The sequence below is a fragment of the Gadus macrocephalus genome, chromosome 12, assembly GCF_031168955.1.
Source record: "Gadus macrocephalus chromosome 12, ASM3116895v1".
Classification (NCBI taxonomy): domain Eukaryota; kingdom Metazoa; phylum Chordata; class Actinopteri; order Gadiformes; family Gadidae; genus Gadus; species Gadus macrocephalus.
Genome location: NC_082393.1, coordinates 21,427,227 through 21,448,888, shown reverse-complemented (window position 1 = coordinate 21,448,888; position 21,662 = coordinate 21,427,227). Strand labels below are relative to the sequence as shown.

General features: G+C 45.6%; 1 protein-coding gene across 1 annotated transcript in view; it reads right to left on the bottom strand.

The window, feature by feature from the left end:
- Positions 1–6: 6 nt before the first annotated feature.
- The window catches only part of sgip1a (SH3GL interacting endocytic adaptor 1a), a 45,039-nt gene continuing 23,383 nt past the window's right edge, over positions 7–21,662 (bottom strand). The window contains exons 4-21 of the mRNA XM_060066439.1: positions 16,318–16,381; positions 15,947–15,971; positions 15,724–15,756; positions 15,152–15,214; positions 14,794–14,857; positions 13,654–13,832; positions 11,658–11,666; positions 10,307–10,318; positions 8,976–9,000; positions 8,790–8,892; positions 8,432–8,517; positions 7,517–7,588; positions 6,976–7,050; positions 5,929–6,882; positions 4,208–4,332; positions 3,935–4,088; positions 3,035–3,094; positions 7–616 (exon numbers count right to left, since the gene is read on the bottom strand). Of these exons, the coding sequence (XP_059922422.1) occupies positions 522–616; positions 3,035–3,094; positions 3,935–4,088; positions 4,208–4,332; positions 5,929–6,882; positions 6,976–7,050; positions 7,517–7,588; positions 8,432–8,517; positions 8,790–8,892; positions 8,976–9,000; positions 10,307–10,318; positions 11,658–11,666; positions 13,654–13,832; positions 14,794–14,857; positions 15,152–15,214; positions 15,724–15,756; positions 15,947–15,971; positions 16,318–16,381 (2,198 nt within the window). The 3' untranslated portion in view covers positions 7–521. The remainder of the gene's footprint in view (positions 617–3,034; positions 3,095–3,934; positions 4,089–4,207; positions 4,333–5,928; positions 6,883–6,975; positions 7,051–7,516; positions 7,589–8,431; positions 8,518–8,789; positions 8,893–8,975; positions 9,001–10,306; positions 10,319–11,657; positions 11,667–13,653; positions 13,833–14,793; positions 14,858–15,151; positions 15,215–15,723; positions 15,757–15,946; positions 15,972–16,317; positions 16,382–21,662) is intronic.

Below are 21,662 nucleotides of genomic sequence, written 5' to 3'. Positions count from 1 at the left end.
TTCATCTACGCATCAGGCTGACCGTGAATGCAAAGGCAGCCAGAAGAAGAAGAAGAAGAAGAAGAAGAAGAGAGACAGAGAGAGATAACAAGGCCAAAGAGAGCTCCATGCATATTCCAGAGCGTGCTGTTAGAGCCGTGCTGACCCCAGCACAGCCAGTCAAAGTGCCACAGATCAAAGCCAAAGTCAGGGAGAAACAGTCTTAAGGTAAACCACCTGAATGTTAGTAGGAAACATGAAGAATGAAGAGTTTCCAGTGGTATGAGGGACAGCCACCGCAGATGAGATCAGAATGACAAGATACCAAGAGATGCTGGAAGAAGATTTTGAGAGAGAGAAAGAGAAAGAAATAGAGAGGCTAGGCCATTGCACGGCCGACTGGTGAAAGTGGTTCTCAGCAAGGGCATAGAGATGATAGGTGAACGATGGCGGGATGCAAAGAAGGAGAAATGAAAGGGGAGGGCAGGAAGGAGAACAGAGGAGGAGGCAGGGCCGTGGTGGGCAGCTTGCACATATGATTCTCAAGATGGCCCCGGCACATTGGAGGACAACTTACCTTCAAATGTTAAATAAAACTTCCCTCTGTCAAACCATACCAGGGACGGCTGGTCATTCTCTGTGTTGGGAAGGGGGAGTAAGGGGGGGGGGGGGGGGGGGGGGCAGGAGTGAGTCAAGGAGAGGTGGGGTGGGGTTGGAGGATCGTAGAGGTGGGTGAGGAGGGTGGGTGGTAAAAAAAAAAAAGAAGGGAGCAAGGAAAGTGGTGGAGGGATGAGAGGGAGGGGAGAGAAAAGGAGAGTAGTGTTGAGTCTCACATGGCACATCTGTCTCATGTCACGGCGGAGGTGAGTCGTACGGTATGGTAGTGGCAGTATGTGAGAGAAATAGACAGAGGGATACAGACAGAGAGAGAGACAGAGAGAGAGAGAGAGAGAGAGACTATGACAGAGACAGAAACAGAAACAGAGACAGTGAGGAGACTGAGACGGAGAGACAGACAGAGAATGTGGAACTAAATGTTGTTTCTTGATGATGGACTCAAAGGTGTCTAGGCTGGAGTCTTATGGAGATGCCAGGTTGAGGGTGATGACGGGCTAGAAGAAAGGATTTGTCCTTCTCAATGCAAATGTTTTTAATACAAAACCATCCTAAAGATCCAATGGATCTTGCTATGTAAAATAAAAAGTATGCTTTCTTCATATTAGTGTGTAGACATAAATATATAAAACGTATTTTATACTTATTATAATATACATCATATAACATAAAATATACATCCAATTGACCATGGTCTATTATTCTCAGCCTAACATAAGCTGACCTCCTTATGTATAAGGCAGTGCAGTTGTGTCGTCAGCCTGTAGAGGTCACTGTTGAGATTGGAATGGAAGGCGGAGAAGACAAAGAAGAACGTTGTGACGCGCTACAACGAGCATTACTATAATTTAACCTTCTTACATAACAGACAATGGGGTCCTCACATGGACATTTTGCACGCAGTGAATTTGGACTCTCACGTTTGCATGAACGAGACACACACTAGCGGCGAGCCTATGCTACGTACCTTTGTACCTGCTATGCTACAGCTAGTGTGACTAGCAAAATCACTTAGTGCTAGCTAAAGGCAACACTGTCAAGATGGAGGACATATCAATGGGAGGCCCCCCGATGAGGGGAAGGGAGAAGGTGGCCAGGTGTGGAGACGAGGACAGGGGGTTTGAGCGAGCGGTTTGAGGTGCAGGTGCTGGGGGCGGGTGTCAAGAGGTTGAGTGGGTGTGGAGATGAGCAGGGGGGGGGATGGAGGTGGCCCCGTGGATGGGGGCCCACGTCGACACAAGAGACTTGGCTTGAACCCGAGGCGGCCCTGCTCTCCTCGAGTGGAGGCATGAATAGCAAAAAGCCGTGGCCACTCCACAGCTTCATTCACATGCCAGGCTTCAAACGGCTGCCGCCAGGAGCAGCACTGGGGTCTCGTACAACGACAGGAGAGAGAGAGAGAGACAGAGAAAGAGAGAGAGAGACGAGAGACGAGAGACAGAGACAGAGACAGAGAGAGAGAGAGAGAGAGAAAGAGAGACGGAGAAAGAGGGACACAGAGAGAGCGACACAGAGCAAGAGAGAGAGAGAGAGAGAGAGAGAGAGAGAGACGGAGAGAGAGAGAGACAGAGAGAGAGAGCAAAGACAGACGGAACATATGGAAGACCTTGTAGGGATCTCCAGGTTTAAAGGTGCATTATGAAACCCTGAAAGCTGGCGCTGAGCTGCGTTGAAAAGAACACACAAGGTCTGTCGGCGAGAACCGGGAGACAAGATATTGCCATGGTAACGCGGGCAAGACCATTACAGATGCAACGTGTGTGTGTGTGTGGGGGGGGGGGTTGGAGGTCGAGAGAGAGAGAGAGCGAGAGAGAGGACAAAGACTGTCTGGTTGGGTAGATGAGAAAACTCAAACATTTTGTTATTTATACAATCCAGTCACGTCCTTTTGTTTTTTAAAAAATAAAGGAGACATATAGCAGGATGAAAGACAAGACTGTGGTATGTCTCGGAGACAGAGTAAAGATTAGAGAAAGAGATATACTCAGGGAGATACGAGTGTGTAAATGGCCCCATTGCAAATAAAACACAAGATGTGTTCCCTTCAGAGTTCACCTTGATCAATTAAGGTGTCCCACTTTAATGGAAACATAAAAATTTGTGTTGATGAATGCCTAAAGCTTTAACAATGATGGAGCCCAGTAAAAATATATATTAGAGAAATTAATGATAGAGAAATCCATATGTATCCGATGCCCCTTAGACCAGCAATAAGAAGAAGTCTTCAAACATTAGGTTCAACATGTTTGAATGTACAAATGAAGACAATGACAGGGAAAAGTACAGAAACCACTGAATAATAACCTGCGCTATTATACCGCCGATGCATTCTGAGTAAAATGCATTAGCAAAATGTCTAACTGAACCAAAAACATCAAAACAAACACAACTTTGAAACCCCACCACTCTCACCACCAAGCAGGGTGCACAGTTACTATACCTGCCAATGAATCAAAGTGTCTCTCAAACGTTGGTAGCTTGTCTACATAAGCATCCTCTTCTGATAGAGCCCGAGAGAAACAACAGACAGGACAGCACATGGACAAAGGGGTAAAATATAATAAAGAATGTCAGACAGAAGAAAAGAATAAAGAAGAAACTGATGAAACGAAAAAAGGTTACAAAAAGTAAAACCAAGACTTAAATCATAAATATGGAAAGAAAACCTCCAAACAAGCAATACATTGACATTGAAAGATCTTAAATTGCTTAAAGCTATTGCAGAGCTTGAAGAGGGCTGTTGCTTCATAGGTTGACGGCACCCTACAGAACTAGACTCCCCTTTGCTTTACCAATTCACACGTTTGGTGTGTGAAATAGTTTATTCCAGTTTCACATGCTGGAAGTGTCTCTGCAACTTCAACAACACAGTTCTGTAGCCAAACCGAAGACTCAGGATCTCCTTTTATGGAATGTCCGGTGCAGAGGAAGGCTGCAGATGATTAATCTGCAGTGACTAAGCCACACCAATCTAGGGTACCCTCACTGTACATGTAACTGAAGTGACAGGACGAACAGTGGCCATTTAATATCCTGCAAAAAAAGAAAATCCTACTAAAAATAAATAAAGCCAGCTGGATTTCCATGTTTTATATGCATGGTCAGTAATTGTAAAAAAAACGCTTTCCTTTAACTCTGCAATCGCAATCATCTAATTAAACTGTCTCTTGTATTGTTTCAACAACAACGAAAAAAGCTTTGCGAATAGCAGCAAGATCCAAGATTGCACAGCGCGAAGCTCGATCAATGAAATCAAATCAAATCAAATGAGAACCAAATGAAACCGGGAGCGGGGAAGGCAAATGGAGGCGGGTGGGGTGGGGGGCAGGTGCACACACACCTGACACGGACACGGAGAGCTCTTTACCGACAGTGGGTGTGGTGGCGGTGCTCAGGGAGTTGTTGGAGGAGATGGACGAGGTGCTCTCGGCCCGCGCCAGGGGGGCGATGGGCGGGGGGCTGGCCGAGTGCACGGGGGCGCTGGACAGCCGACCCTGGATCGAGAGGGGGAGCAATGGAAGGAACATTACTGCGTGTATTGTTGCTCGTGTTTAGAAGGGTGTGGGCCATCTTTGGAGTCGTTGGAGTGAGGCCGCTTGCGTCTCAGACTCACCACATCCCCGGCAGCGGTGGGCTTCCCTGGGGGGAGTTTAGGTCGCGATGGGGGCCGGGGAGGAGGTGGAGGGGGGCTTGGGCTGACAGACGACGGGGTTGAGGGCCTGACCGGAGAGGAGGAGCCTAGGAATGATTTTTTTTTATCAAAGGACATGATTAAAACACAGAACAATACAAAATGTATAAACGAGAAGCTTTTCTAAAGCATGTCATTTCTTTAGACTGGACATGCATATCTTAAAGGGGACCTATTATGCTTTTGTCGACTTTTATGACCTGTAAACGTTGTTATAATGATTGATAGTCATGATTAACCATACACAAAAAACAATGTAGATTTTAGGGAAACTCTTCCTCTCATCTGGGCGCTTTCAGCATTCTCTGTCAACGCTCGGTTTCGTCCTTCTCCGCCCCCTCGCCCCCCTCCTGCATGCCCAACTCTGTTGTGATTGGTTACCTTCCTTGAAGCGCGCGCGCGGGCAGATTTGACCAGGCATATGGGGGCGCGGCAGGAGTGCATCTACGTAGATGATTTCCCGGAAAGTGAATCGCAAATGTTGTCCCGAGTGTTTAGCGCTCTGCACAGCCACCCCAGACTGTCAGCAGGGAATACGTCGAAATGCATGTACGTCATTATTTGACACTTTAGTATGGTTAAACATGACTATCAATCATTATAACAACGTTTATAGGTCATAAAAGTCGAAAAAGCATAATAGGTCCCCTTTAAACCAAAAACCATGTTAATTATTGACGCGTATATTCACTGACTTCATCTCCCCTAATACCATTTGGCAAACACTACAACAAGTCACTTAAAGCACATTCCCCCCCATCAGTACAATAGACAAGTTGCTCCTGTGTGTGGAAAGTCAGTCCTTCATTCAGAAAGACAGCGTGGAATATTAACACCATCAAGGGTTCAGTTTTTATCAAGCTGACAGTTTTCCCATAGCGGCTCCCGTCGGCAGAGTAAGAATTCCTGCTCTGATGCGAGCTGGGATCAGCTGCCGTGTCAGCAGAGTGGCTCAGTGTACTAGCTTGGCTCTCTCTGTATCGTCTTCATGGAGTGACCTTTAGTTTGGTTCAACACAATGTTGTGTCTCCGTAGATTACAGGGGGAACTGAATATCTAGGAAGAGTCTCTGCCTATCTTGCTCTGCCAAAATGCTACTCCAAAATGACATAGATTCGTTTGACATTCTTGTTCCAGTTCTCTTGGCAGTATTGCAAACCTCCTGAATTGAGCCAACTCCAATACTAAAAGAAAAAATAAATTAAAAACACAATAAATGTGTGGTATTTCACCTTCGAATTAGGATCAAACTCAAGAGGACCTGAAGTTCAGTGACATCGTTACAGTAGGCACCACATGAATGACAACAAGTGTTGGACTTGCTGTAGCATCTAAGGCATGATATTATCTAACCCCAGAACCACAGGGGTTCTGTCTTAGAATCACAACAAACCACCTTTTTTGCAATATTCCGAAGAGGGATACTGCAAGAAAACATCCAGTAGCATCCTGGAAGTAGGATGCTATTAGCATCCTACATCCAGAAAACCAGAATGTTTTACCGCTCACCAGAGAGAGAAGGGGGTGGCAAAAGTCATTCTGGGTAATGTACAAAAATACCACACAGGAGCACGAGCAGAAAGAATCCTGGCAGGAAGAGCGCCTGACAACAATCTGCAAATGCAGGAGGCGGAGTCACTCACCGCTGGCCGTACCCGTGGCCCCGGAGGCGGGGCCTGGTGAAGAGACCACCGCGCGGTACGTCGGCGGGGGAGGCGGGGGAGGCGTACTCCGGCTTCCCTGGCCGGCACCGCCGTGATCTTTGGGTGAAATCGGTCCTTGTTTGTCCCGCGCCACCTCGGGGGCCGCGGCCTCCGGGCTCTGGGGCTGTTGATGTCCCCCCGGCGGAGAGGGGGGTGGCGGCGGGACGGAGCACACCGGTGCCTCTGCCGCGGGGGGAGGGGCGGGAGCAGGCACCCGGGGAGCATCGGAGGCTTGGGGGGGGCAAGAGGCCGGGGGCGAGGGCAGCAGAGGGGCCGGCGCAGCGGGGGGATGAGGCGACGTGGCCGGGGGAGGAGTGGGTTCTCGGGGGGCGGGAGGTGGAGGGGAGGGTGAGGAGGGAGCTGGGTCTGCAGGGGGGGAGGAGACGGAGTCGGGGGCCTCTGACGGGGGGGGAGAGCATGGCAGGGGGGGCCAGGGCTCTTCTCGTGTCGGGGCTGGGGGGGAGGGAGGTGGCTGCTCCGCCGGGGGTGGTGGAGACGCTGCCGCAAGCAGAGATGGCGCCGCTTCCGCTGGGGGCGTTGTTGCGGTCGGCGGAGGAGGTGATGGGTCTAGGGGAGGAGGGGAGGCGGGGGGAGGTGGCGCTGGGTCTTCAGGAGGAGGGGAGGTCTGTGGAGCAGATACTGGGTCTTCTGGAAGAGGAGGGGAGGCTGGTGGGGTAGGGGCTTTGTCTTCGGAAAGAGGTGGTGGGGAGGAGGGTGGTGGAGGTGTAGGGTCCTGCGTAAGAGCTGGTCTCGCTGGGGATTTATCACTGAAGCAGACCCACTGGTCGCCGGTGTCATCCCCGATAGCAGAGGAGCCCTCCTCAGGCCCAAAGATGTTGTCCAAGTCCGCGAAAGAGGGCTTGGCGATGGAGTCCTCGGCTTCGCTTGGCACTTCTGCAGCGGACAAAAAAAAAATAGAAAGGTACTTGGATCAAATTTCCAGGAGAGTGTACCAAACATGTTCATGGAGATAAGATGGTATCTTACCAGTACCGAATGGTGAGGGAGGCCCGGTCGTAGGTGGGGAAGTTGGGACATTCTTGGGGGGAAGTGGAGGTGGTGCTGCAAGGATACAGTGGGGCATCGTTAGCTTGGCTGTTCCATCTCAGCACCCATGCATAGTGTCACCCAGCTGAAGCTGTGGCTACGCAGCTGCTTAGCAAGTACTTGCACTGGTCCTCATTTCAAATTTCTAGGTGAAACCTTTACAAAACGGACACTTTAATGAATGTTTGATCAAAGACAATAACCCATGCGTGGAAGACACCAAGCACCACGGTATGTTTATAAGCATGCCAAATGCAAGGGTGATGGTGTGTTGAGGCCAAGGGTAGGAGTCCAGTCACTGGATGCCCTGAAATGAACAGTTAGAGATGACACCGTACCAAACCATTGTTCTGATGGCTAATGAAATGGAGGGGTTGAAAAGTGCACTGTGAAGGTCAGATGGGGGGGGGGGGGTGGATGGTTCTGTGCAGTCATTCCGAGTGGAGCGGTTGCAAGGGGGGGTTGATGCAGCTTAACTTACTTCCTGTAGGGAAGGGTCTCGTCAGAGGTTCTGACAGAGGAGCCCCCCACATATCTGACTCAAACAGAACCACTTCATCCAGGGGGCCAGAGGGACATAGGGGCCATGTTAGTGTTAAGTCACCAGCTTACTTTGCATTTTGCACATTGAGAACACGATTCGGTTGTGGCAATCTGCGACTTCATCGCTAGTGGCCACCTCAATTTGACACCCTGCACCTTGAAAGGTTGAGTCTGTTTTGGGGGCGGTATGGGGGACTTGCGGACTCCAAAGACAGTAAATACTGAACTTTGACAGACTGCAGTGGAGGACAATTGGCATCATTTTCTGTTATTTTCTAATTGACTTAACTAACTCCAAGATGTATATCATTAGCTTCTATGAACATTAGCTGAAGACAGACCTTTTAACAAGTATCAATGACACAAGAGAAAAAATAATGTTCTCTCTGAATAAAAGTATAAAAAGAGAGTGCAACTGTGTTCACATTAGTCATGCTTCAGAAGGTGGTTACATAACATAGCTCTCGACAAGGCTACCTGGCTAAATCCTGCTGGATTTGGTGCATGACTAAGGACCAAATCCACAGAGAATCATAAAACAACAGATTGTATGTGGTTAAAAAGACCACTAGAGAAAAATATTTGGCAAAGCTTGAGAATATTTTCTTAATTTATGCAAACAATAGTTCTCATGTTAGCTTAAAAGGAAGGCATAAAAAGAAATACTGAGGATAGAGAGACATGAAAAAAATACAGTTTTGCATAAAACAACCGCGTTTTCCAGATCGTATTGCTACATGCTCCTGTCCAAACTGTCCAAACTGGTTAAAATATCCGCAGTGGAAAACCACGTGAAAAAGAAACCTGTGAACCCACACATGGAAGTAAAAGGAACAGAAATGAAGAGACTCACCTTCAGTTTTCTGTTCCCCGAAGGCTGAATCAAGTGGAGGCCCGAATAGCGCTGTGGCATCTTCTAGTACTTGTGTCTGCTGGCTGCTGGGAGAAAGAAGAGTTAACCTCCATCTTAGTTCCAAGTCAATGAGAGTCAGCTAAGAACATGAATAACCATATTAAATAGGGAGAGATTTTATCCAACGTCCTTACCTAAATACACTATTGAATACAATCCTCATAACCTTTTAAATAAACATACTAATTCAAGTTGCCTTGTAGGATGGCAATAATAGGCAAATTAAATATTCATCAAATAGTAATTGTAGTTTTAATTAAAAAAAATAATAATTGAGGACCAGCCGGACAATGGCTACCTTGGGGGCTGGGGGACAGGGGCTGGCGTGGGGGCCACAGCAGGCACAGCGGGTACAGCGGGTACAATGGGTACGGGACGTCTCGGCCTTGGGATCTCCTCACCTGGAATCACACCAGTTAACACTGCATGCTATTGTTAATCGCAGTCGTGACAAGTACAGGACTATGTCTGCAAGGACACTTACCTGAGGTGTTCCGCTGCAACACACCCTGTAATAAGGTAAAGAGAATAGCCAAAATAATTATTCTTTATAGGCTGAGGAATCAGATAAAAGTGCGATGATATCTGAGCTACAATGCAAAGACAAAAAAAAACAGAAATAAAGAGAATGCATCCTACAGGGCAAAACAAGCTATCAACATAATTAACAGGAAAGTTGACTGCGTTTGTAAAGCTCGATGGTGCACATTGTCCAGCCGCCAAGGTCAGGAGATGAGCTCTTGCCTCAGGATGACTTAATCAGATGAGACAAAAGGAACTATCTGCTTAGCAACCATTTCCACAGGGGGAGGCAAGACTACAGCGCACACAGGAGGATTCGGTTCTGTCTGGATAAAGCGCAGCAGTAGTAATAATTGCCATTTACAGACAAGGATATGATCGCCCGTCTAGTCATGTACCTCAAGATAAAAAGCACACTATTGATGGAGCACTTTCACTTTCCCTCATTACATATTAACAATGCTACATGAATGACAACAGCACAAACAAACAACACAAGCTCTGTATCGAGTGCATATCGAGCCATCTGTGAGCTGAGAAGAGCAGGCAGGAGACGGAGAAGAATGAGAGAGATTCGGTCGTGGGCTGATGTCACAAGTGATATCCTTTTAAAGCATCAAGTTCTAAAGCATCACAGAAATAGGACAGAGCGAGAAAACGACAGCCAGAGAGGGAGAGAGGGACAGGGGGATGGGGAGAGAGAGATGCTTCAGCAGCACTGATAGCTGGACAAGATAAGGAGGAGGGATTGCGTTGTCAGCGAGGAAACCAATCACCAGGAGGTGCCATCAACCACCCTGCATAAGGGCCATAGGTGAAAAGCAAGCTTTCCACGTGACCACACACATAGAGAGAAGCGGCATAAATACATAGCAGGCTTCAGATAAAGAAGACGGACAGAGACGCGTACAGAAGTGACTATAGGGAGCACGTTGAAAGGGTCCAGCCGTCAAAGGTTTAGATTTATTATTCAGAACACTACTCAGGTGGCTGGCATAAGGCCTACTAGGATCAGACCTTGGGTATACACGTTAGACTACTTACTGCTGACCTGGGAAGGCGATGCAAGAAATTGCAACAGTTTGCGCTTAACATTAAGATCTCAACGGTGCAGAATGCTCCCCACGTATGTTTCCTTTATTGTGTAGGAGGGAACACTTTTGCCCAATCGCCCAACGTAACTGACCTTTCCTCAAACAAGATATAAAGCAAACAAAGGGTTTGGAAAAACATTGATAAATTAACCCTCAAGAAACCCCCTGGAGAATTGAAGGAGAGAAAATCAACACTTACCGGGCTACGTCTCTGTGACCAGCAAAAAGGAAGAGAGAAGAGATACCTGGTCAGAGAGTGACAAATCAGTCAAGATACAATGTATGCTTCTGGTGAGGAGGAGGAGGAGGAGGAGGAGGAGGAGGAGGAGGAGGAGGAGGAGGAGGAGGAGGAGGAGGAGGAGGAGGAGGAACATGGAGAGGACCTCTGAAGTCCAGCCTTATTAAGACAGGTGCTAGTGGGTTTGTGGGTGCAGATGGTGTAACCATTACTCGGTTCAAAGATTATGAGTCGTATTTGTATTGTTTTAACCATAATCCTGCTGTTTATGTCCTCCTTCAACTGCCTCACTTGCAGGATTACAGATTTCAGGTACATATCTAATCACCCAGTAATTAGATATGTCTATTACTCGGTGCATGTCTTTAGTTTTTTCCTATAATATATGGTTGTTCATATATATTTATTTATATATTTATTTAAACTATTATACTATTCATTTATGTAATGTTTCCTATCTTCTTTTCGAACATTCTGCTGGTTCTCAATTAATCTCACCCCTTTCGTACATCTTCCACCCAGCCCTTCTGTACTTGTGCCATTTATGCAGTCAGCCATGTGTCATGGCCATGATGTAACAAGGGGGCAGAATTTGGGGAAAGGATTAATCTGATTGGATGTATATTTACTGGACATGCCAATGCATGGTTGTTTACAAAATGAAAGAAATTTGATCCAGTTCAGTACTAATCATGCAGTTCCAATAAGGCTGCTGGACATCCATGTTCAGCAAATACAGAAATCATAATATTGTTACATTAACAAATGTGTGGTTTTAGTTACATTTTATAAAAATCCTGAAGGAATCAGCCATTATTTTATATTTTATCATCAACTTCAATAAGCAAAATAACACACCCATGAACAAGACAAAGAATAGAGACTAGAGAACTACTGTATATCTCACATCAGTAATTGTAAAGCCCTGCAGTCCCTGTAACTATTGGGTCTAATCTGGAATCTCAGTAGCCCAAAATCATTAAAGCGGAGGTTGAGACTCTCGACACTAAAGCCTAACATAGCACTCACGCCCAACACACACTGACACACTGAGTGTGCGCAGAGTAAATCTAGAAGTAGGACTTGATGATGGGCATCAAGTTCTACTTGCAATGAGGTCAGCATGGTCAAATCAGTCATGAATAGGACTAATAGTAGCATGCACAACTTGTACATAAGAAAAGACTGTTTGATACATTTGGTCTGTGTATTTCAAGCAAACACAACAACAAAACAACAAAACAAAAACACAAGCAAAACACAAACAAGGATGCATAATAAGTGCAAACAAACGTGCAAGGAAAATGCTTACCGGACTCCTCTACAGAGGTCAACATCATTCCAGGTAGCAAAGAGATAAGGGAAGAAAATGCATTAGAGAACAGAATGTGTCTTACATTTGGCAATACATGTTGCATATGTAACATTATAGTTATATATAATAAGATATAAATAATATCTTGGAATTATATAGTGCCCCAAAAGTGATCTCGGGAAAATAGATTTAAAACCGTTAAGTTCTATAAGCACACACGCACAAACAGACACAACACACATACAAAAGCTCACATACACACCCATGAATTAATCATGCAGAATAAGCCATGTGCGACAAAGGTCTTTAGCTCCAATACGTCACATTAGTATGTGATTAGTATGCACATTATCTACGTCAAATATGTTTGTATGTGTACAGCAGCACACCACTGCGGTCTTCCAATGACTAGAATAGGAAAACCAATACACTTCAATGATAAACCCTTAAATGAGAGGTCCTCATTCAAACAACATGTTAGGACAAAACAAAGAGAGGCCCAGCAACCAGCAACCCAGTGAGAAAAAGGGTTGCCGTTTGTGGTGCTTCCCGGGGGAGGTTAACCCTGGGTTACTGACACTGTTCTCGGTAGGCTGCTTTATGACCACTCGGTAGCCAAGGTGACCTGGGAAAAGCATACAATGTGCCGGCGAGCGATCCAGCTGTGTGTGCAGCTACAAGGGGTACTTGATAGCTCTATATAAAAGGCAAAGTGAACCTGGAGGAGGGGCTCGGGGAAGAATAACAAGTCCTTGGCTGCAGGTTTACCATGGCATATTTTTGCCAAACATTTGTTTTTTTGGCGAAGCAGCAAAGGGACAACAAGACAAACTACTACATGCGAGCGGGAACGTTTTTTTCCGGTTTGGCTCAGAATGTTTGGAATGGACAGCTACTTGGGCAGTCTAAAAGCATCACTAAAGTGACCCAATTGAAGGAAATTCAAACAAAGCTGTCGATGGAAACGTGAAATACTGTGAAGAAGATGCTCTTCACAATCCAAATCAATCAAACTATGACAACACGGCTAAGGATCAAGTTCTGCGACGGAACTAAATCAAAAAAAAAAAAAAAAATTGCAGGTTTTTCATTTAATGAAGGCACTTGAGGTTGTATCATTCTCAAGTTAGCAGGTTCAGAGACTGAATGACTAAATTATGGAGGAGCACAGCTTAAATGACCACAGACACTGTGTGCAGCCCATAAACAGCCCCGGTTCACCATGCCTACTTTCCAACGTTAATTATTCAGAGCAGGGCTGACACTCAAGCCGCCCTTGCCTCTTTGGTGGTGGAGTTAAAACAACTTTCCTACGATCTCGTTGCTTTTACACATGCTTGGGGAAAATCCGATGGCGTGTTTAATTATTATTGAGCACATCGACCTATAAATTTGTATGCTTGTGGAGATACGTTGCCAGATGGTTTTTGATGCAGTGGGCGGCTTTCTTAGTGTTGCAGCATGCTGAATTAAATGGGACTGCAGCGAGGTCACCCATAGTGCCGCACGAGTAGCAAAGCCATGAGAAATTAGCTTGACTTACCCTCATTAAATGGAAACGCATTCATATTTCACAATGGGATCCAACTCAAAAGGAATTTCATTTGATCAGATCCTTTTGTTACCATCTACAACTGAGTGACAAATAAGTCCATCCTAATTCATGCTTATGACATTACGTAAGAGCTGAAACCAAGGGCACATTGTGAGCGTTACGCTTTCAAAACTTTCCATAGCACGGCAGAATATGACTTACTATGTCCTTAATATTACAGCACTGACATAAGCGGCATAACCAGTCGCCTGACTCTTGTCGATCATTTGCAGAATCAACCATTGAAAAGCAGCATAGATAATGTGTGTACATGCCCAAATATCAACACAATACACAGCACACATACAACATAAGATTCACATATCAACTCCACACATCCACAATGGAGGGTCTCCTGTAAAAGCCGTGTCCCCAGCAGCAGCGGTAGGGGCTACTCACCATAGGTGATGGGGACAAGGCTATGTTGCAGATGGAGGCCTTGAGTTGGTCTACAGAGGGCATCGCCACGGGGCAGTCAGACGGCAAGGGCTTGATCTTGATCTTGAACTTCTTGCGGTGGTCCTCGTCTTCCTCGGACTCATCGGAGGAGAAGAAATGGGTCTTGACTTTGGGGGCAGGTGGAAAGGGAAACGTTAAGGACCGAAAGTGGTAATCTGGTTGGAGACTGCCCAAGGCATTGTGATGGATATAAAGGTGAAATGGTTGTAAGCCAGCCAAGCTAATGAATGCACTATTGCTGCTATCTCTTTTACCTTTCAAATTGGAAAAAAAATGGTGCACAAGTACTACTACCTAAAGAATAGCATAACACCTTTATCGCCCTTTTAAATTAAGTGCTGAGCTTAATGTTGTAGTTATGGCTAAATTCTCAAATAGTGTGTGTGTGTGTGTGTGTGTGTGTGTGTGTGTGTGTGTGTGTGTGTGTGTGTGTGTGTGTGTGTGTGTGTGTGTGTGTGTGTGTGTGTGTGTGTGTCCATCAATGCCTGTCCAGTACTTGATGCTGTAAGTCTGTCCATCAAGTAATTCCAGGGAGCAAACCATCATCCCCCTCATAACAAACAGTTGGCCTGGGCACTATAAAGCATCACTTTCACTCAATACTGGCTGGCGGTCTGGGATAACCATGTATTGATTCTAGCCGAGCTCCAGATTCAGGGGAAATAAATGCACTTTTAACCTCTTCCCTGTGACTCACTGTTCAAGTCCGGGGATATAAGTGTACAATTAATACGGACCCAAAATGGTGCTCTATGTTCTAGATTGGATTTTGATTTTTCACGGAGAAGAAATGCATGAAGGGCTATCTTTATTTATAATCTCAATTGCTTTGTCAATGGACGCACTGACTTGAGCTAGCAGATGGTCATGATGGTAGCAGAAATGCCCCTCTGATAGTTCAGACTAGCCTTGAAATATAATATATTAAACACGTTGAGTTCAATTCTAAATGAAGCACCCAGCGTTTAGTGGGGCTGTGGGGCATGTTAGAAGGATGCATTACATGGGGCTCAAGTGACCTGCCAATGACATGCCATGCAGGACACATAGAACACATCCAGATAGATGCCATTAGGATATCTGCTGCTTCTTCCTCTTCGTCGGGCCTCAAGCTGTAGCCCTCTTCGTCCACCTCCGGAGAGTTCTGCAACACACAGCCAAACACATTAGTCTTCACAGTGCTAGTGTTTGTTTTGTTTGTGTATCTTTGTAACGTTGACCTGATCCAAGTCTTTTCAAAGTGTGTGAAAAACTCAAGATTCAACTTTGACAGGAAAGAGATGTCATCCATCTTGAACAAAATAATATTAAATTTTTTTGGAGGCCAGGTCTTGTTATTTAGACAAGTTACAAAAGTTTCTCCAGACCAATCTTAATTGTATATGTCAGTGCTAATGAGGTAAAAGCCCACAAAGAATCACCATAGGATTTTACTTACATATCTTTCCCAGTCGATCTCTCCACTGAAGCCGTTGGCAGAGCCGTTGGACTTCTTCTGGGACTAATAAGACAGTACAATTACAACCACACCAAACAGTGTTTCTCTTGAGGGCTGCTATAACAAAACAACAGAGTCTAGTCAACAGTATGATGAGAATGTGGCTTTGAGGGAACTATGAATTTCACATCATTAAACAATCTACTACTTAAGTTGTTTGATGATCTAATGATTTTAACAATTTCAGTTAGGCTTCAGAACAAGATGCCAGCCATTACCTAACTGATAAATGAAACAACAGCACTTCCCTCTTTTGGAGGGGTAAGTATTGAAGCCCAAATACTGCAGTTACAGATGAGTGATGAGACTATCACTACTGTGATTCAATATATCTATAAATTACTGCATGTAACTAATGCTACCTTCATCTACCATTATCACGTTTATGCTTGTCTTGAATATCCCATGAAACAAAACTGTCACATAGGATTTTCTTACACAGCCTTTATTATGCTAAATTGACCTAGGGACATTAGTCTATCCTAAAAGGGTTTCTAATTAGAGTTCAGTACCAAGTCAGACTCTGGGGGCTCCTGGCTGGTCAACTGGATGAACACGATGATGGAAAGCACAGTAGAATGTCATTCAAACGAAAGACGGCCAACATCATTATGTCATTGGTGAACACAGAATATATATAGACAGTTCTAAACATGCTGCAATCACTGAACAAGTGATTGCAGCCATTGACATTGATTGCCGTTCAGGTGGTGATGAGGAGTTGAAGTTACTTACACCCCCTTCTCTTTCTGGGGACCCCCTGTGTAAAACAAAAAAAAAAGAAATTAAGGGGGAGTGAGCAACATTAAATAAACATAATACGCAGACTGAGATTATACCACTATCACACTGTGGCGGACGGAGGGCTAGGACAAAGAAATACTAGATTCTATGAACATTACAGAGAATGGGGAAATGTTTTGCAGGTAAGGGGTTAAAGAGATCATGTCTGGAAAAGTTGACCAAATAGATCATAGTATATCACCTATGCATAAATTACCAGTGAAAACATATATATTTGCTGCATAATACATGCATCCGCCTCTACAGCAGTGAAGCCTTGGTATTGGTGAACTGCCAGGGCAGACGAGGAAGACAAGACTCACGTTGAGTCGTTGTCCTTCTCTTTCTTCCGCATTCCGAAGGCCTTCCTGGTACGTTTTTTCAATCCTGAGGAGCAAACAAAGGAGAGAGGTGGGGCTGAGTGCCTGTGTGTGAGGGTGACCGTGACCAACACAAAGTATAGATCTTGTGTGTGTAAATGAGGATCAGGGAACAAGGACCGGTCAGCGAGTTACAGGCTGTGTTTTTCTGTGTGTTATTGAGTGACTACACGCAGCGTGAAGGCAAATTGGCTCCATGTCAGAGCTAAATCGGTTCACGGACAACTTTGGATCAAAGTATTCGATTTTGTCCAGACATAATGTTTTAATAATCTGATCGTCCTTCAGAGAACTGTCAAAATATAAACCGGCAACGTACAAAAATAACCTTTGCATCCTTGACAACAGAGTAAACAACAGGAGGCCATTTAGCGAGGCGCCAGATCTTCAATTTGAGTGATAGGAAGTCTGGGTAGAGCCAAAGACGGTCAGTAATGGGGGGGCTTGAGTAGAGGCTACGGCACCCTGCATGTACATGCGTGGTTCAGACCCATTGCCAGGAAAACAGAGGTTGAAAAGCCTTAAAGTAAAAAAAAATGATGGAAGTGTATTTCTACTCCCTTCCTTCACATTTGTTTAATAAACCTACAGATCAATTTGAACCTCATCATTAAAAATAAATTGACAACATATTAAATCAAACATAATGTTACATAAAATTCCAGTTGCAATCCTCCATGTTCAGTGTGATTATCCAGTCTCTCATATCGTCATTCCTTCATCTCTTGGCCTGTTTCTTCGCTCAGAAAACACGGACATACAGCCACAGATCGGCAACCTGATGCTGCCTCGCTAAATACAACACCGCCCGCTCAGCTCATGAATAAGAAACAATGGCCGAGACGGCACGTTTTCTGAATGTATGATGATTTACATTTCCACTCTCGATTGTGCATCAGCATGGCGAAATGGCCCATCGCTCCGTAGGAAGACACGGGGGCCTCATCCTGAAGTACTCTCATTGATGCAGCAACACGCACTCCCTGCACCCAAACGCCGAGACCTACTTCATGATTTATGTTTGTAGAGTTTTCTAAACACACTCAGGGCTTCATGTCTTGTGAAAGCAATATTATACAAATACATACTCAAGTGAGGCTTTATTTTCGTCTAACACAAAACTACGAGCACAATGTGCAAAAAGCTGAAACAGAGGTCTTCCGTTAGGGGGGATCCCAGAGGAAGTGCCAACGTTGTTAGCGGCGTCTCGTGATGACACTAATGTAATTGCAGGGAAAGCCACAGGATATGGAGATTAATACAGGTTTTGGAGCTTAACACAGGATCTGTAGTTAAACACAAGACCTGAAGCAGAACATAGAACCCGAAGCTTAACACCGGATCCAGAGCTAAAAAACTGGATCTGGAGTTAAACACAGGATCCGGAGCTAAACACAGGATCTGGAGATATAAACAGGATCCGGAGCTAAACACAGGATCTGGAGATATAAACAGGATCCGGAGCTAAACACAGAAAAGCTCAACTTTCTCTCGTACGCAGCAGTCATCCGCTGCCTGGACAGTGCCCGTCACGTCCAAAGGTACCACTTGGCCGTGACGTCAGTGTGCCTCGGAAAAAACTCTGAAGTGACAAAATGAACGCCACCAGCACATGCAGCAAAGTGGAACAGAGTGGTTACATAGTGTTTTGGGGAGAATGGCAAAAACAATGGATTTTACATCCTTTTTTCTCGAAATTGGGGACTTATTTCATTAGCAATGATAAAATGAAATGGCATAGATTTTGGGTTCGCTAGCTCTTCAACACTTTTTCTAGAAATGTAAATCATAGGCACCATGACAAATGCCAACAAAAGGAGGCTCCCTAAGAAAACCCCAAAATAACTGAAAATAGTTGACTACTATTAGACTCCATATGCACCACCATGGAATCGGCAGGCAGATGTTGAAGCCAACACAATATGGAAGTCACGTGAGAGGTAATGCTATGGTTAGAGAATTCACTGTGCCTCTGGGTACACTGTAGTGACCCATGAGAGCACTAGTCGCTCAGCTTTTATCTTGCCAACAAATACTGTGTGTGTGTGTGTGTGTGTGTGTGTGTGTGTGTGTGTGTGTGTGTGTGTGTGTGTGTGTGTGTGTGTGTGTGTGTGTGTGTGTGTGTGTGTGTGTGTGTGTGTGTGTGTGTGTCATCAAAATAAATTATTGTTCTACATTATTCTATGTAAATATATTTTTACTACTGCTCACTTACAATTTAATTGAGGTGCTAAATGTACCGCCTAAAGTTGTCATTTCCTCAACGTAATCTACTTCTGGTAAAAAAGAGACATTGCTCAGTTTCAGGGATAGGAACACAGAGCAAATCCGAGGCATGGAGTTGAAGATTATACAACACAACACAAACAAGCAGGGGCCTGCCACTCAACGCTGCACCATTTATCCTGGGCTCCCGTTTGGGACAGGAGCAGCAGATGCTGTTTCCGAAGGAGCTCTGAGAGGGGGATGGGGATCACTGGTGGAGTGGCACTCTAACACACACACACACGTTTTTAGTCTGCCAGCCATATCAGACCAGAACACTCGACACAGTGAATAGACAGCGTTTGCTGTTGTGCATACTGAGTGAGTAGAGAGCTTAAGACCAACCTGACTTGGAGTCATTGATACATGTAACTTTAAAATGGGAACTGCACACAACCCCAAAGGATTAATGGTGTGGCCGGATGTTGTTTTCCACCAAGAACAGCTAATGAGGGAAACAAAAGCAGCAATTTCTCTTAATGGCTTGGTTTATACAGAGCCAGCACAGGTTGCCCTTTGCAAATTCTAATGGTGAAACAGACATCAACGATGTCACAGAACAGAACACTGACATATTTTGCCACCAAACGTACACCAACACGCACACACACAGATGTGTGAGATTGGCTGGCTTTAAGAATGTTAATGTTGAGACTAGGTTAGAAGAGCCAGAGAGAGGTGGGAGACACCCCAGAGAAGAGTAGGAGACACCCCGGAGAGGTAGGAGAGACTTCAAAGAGAGGTAGGAGACACCCCAGAGAAAAGTAGGAGACACCACAGAGAGGTAGGAGAGACTTCAAAGAGAGGTAGGAGACACCCCAGAGAAAAGTAGGAGACACCTCAGAGAGGTAGGAGACACCTGAGGTAGGTGACACCTCAGAGAGAGGGGTAGGAGACACCTCAAAGAGAGAGGAAGGAGACACCACAGAGAGAGTGGTAGGAGACACCACAAATAGAGAGGTAGGAGACACCACAAAGAGAGAGGTAGGAGACACCACAAAGAGAGAGGTAGGAGACACCTCAGAGAGAGAGGTAGGAGACACCACAAAGAGAGAGGTAGGAGACACCACAAAGAGAGAGGTAGGAGACACCACAAAGAGAGAGGTAGGAGACACCACAAAGAGAGGTAGGAGACACCACAAAGAGAGGTAGGAGACACCTGAGGTAGGTGACACCTCAGAGAGAGGGGTAGGAGACACCTCAAAGAGAGAGGAAGGAGACACCACAGAGAGAGAGGTAGGAGACACCACAAAGAGAGAGGTAGGAGACACCACAAAGAGAGAGGTAGGAGACACCTCAGAGAGAGAGGTAGGAGACACCTCAGAGAGAGAGGTAGGAGACACCACAAAGAGAGAGGTAGGAGACACCACAAAGAGAGGTAGGAGACACCACAAAGAGAGGTAGGAGACACCACAAAGAGAGGTAGGAGACACCACAAAGAGAGGTAGGAGACACCACAAAGAGAGGTAGGAGACACCACAAAGAGAGGTAGGAGACACCACAAAGAGAGGTAGGAGACACCTCAGAGAGAGGTAGGAGACACCACAGAGAGAGGTAGGAGACACCACAAAGAGAGAGCTAGGAGACACCACAGAGAGAGATAGGGGACACCACAAAGAGAGAGGTAGGAGACACCACCAAGAGAGAGGTAGGAGACACCACAAAGAGAGAGGTAGGAGACACCACAAAGAGAGAGGTAGGAGACACCACAAAGAGAGAGGTAGGAGACACCACAAAGAGAGAGGTAGGAGACACCACAAAGAGAGAGGTAGGAGACACCACAAAGAGAGCTAGGAGACACCACAGAGAGAGATAGGGGACACCACAAAGAGAGAGGTAGGAGACACCACAGAAAGAGTTAAGTCAGGTGAACAGAAAGAAAGAAAAAAAGATGTCAAACAAACAAATACATGTGACTCATGGTGACTCATCAACAACACATCACAAACAGTCCTGGGGTGATTGCGTGCGTGTGTGCGTTTGGCTTGCGTGCATGCATGCATGCATGCATGCGTATTTATGTGTGTCTAAGCAATGCATTTCCATGTCTAGCAGTCATCGGAGGGGGGGGGGGGGACCGTATTGACTATGGCTGAGTCATCCTTTGGTCTGGTCCGAAATGGATGAAGGCGTCATACCTTCCAGGATACCCACATCCCGGCTTCACATTGTTTGATCGATCACTGTCCACCTGCACACTTAAAACTGAACAGCACAAAAGCCAAAAAGAGTCCCTTTGTTTTACCATTGCTTGAAAAGTCAACAATGACGGGGTAGTTCTAGTCTAGTCCTGCGATTGGACCGTTTGGTATCCATGCATCCATTCCATACCATCAATTGCAGCTTTGATTGACTTCTAGTGGTGCTAGAAGCAAGGCTAGGTACACCCAACAGGCTAACATAAACCTAGTTGATCACCCAGTCCTCAGTAAATCCACAGCAGTGGGTGTATTAATGCAAGCATGTCTTTGTGTATGAAAACAACATGCTGTCACTTGGTCTGAGCCAAAATGCCAGGATTAGCCTTTCAACACAGCGTCCACTACGCGAGGCCAAGAGTGCAAAGGTTGCGAACACATGCTTGTAGATGCATGCACTGTGAACAACCCACTCGGTTTGTTATTCGGTGCATTCCCACTTTGTAAATGTTGTTTGTTAAGCTAGCAGTGTCAACGGCCGCAAACAACAGAACTGGGTCAGAGCCAGAGACCATATAGTAGATTGGGGACAGTTGGCGTGGCAACCAACAAAAGATGTTTTGGAACGTGACAAAGGGCATGCAGCCATCTGTCAAAGAAGTGAGCTCTTGATGTAGTCCTCTTCTCAACTCCTAAATTAAGAAGAATCATTCAAATCAGGGTCTGTTGTCCCAAACAGACCATGGAGCCAAGATTCAAACCTTTATTCACGGGCTCCTGCAGGATGCCCAACAACCAGCGTAATCCTAATACATGGTTGACCCTCTTCCACGTTTCACTCTGCTACTCTCTCTCCCATTCCGTCTCCTCTCCCATTGTGTTTGT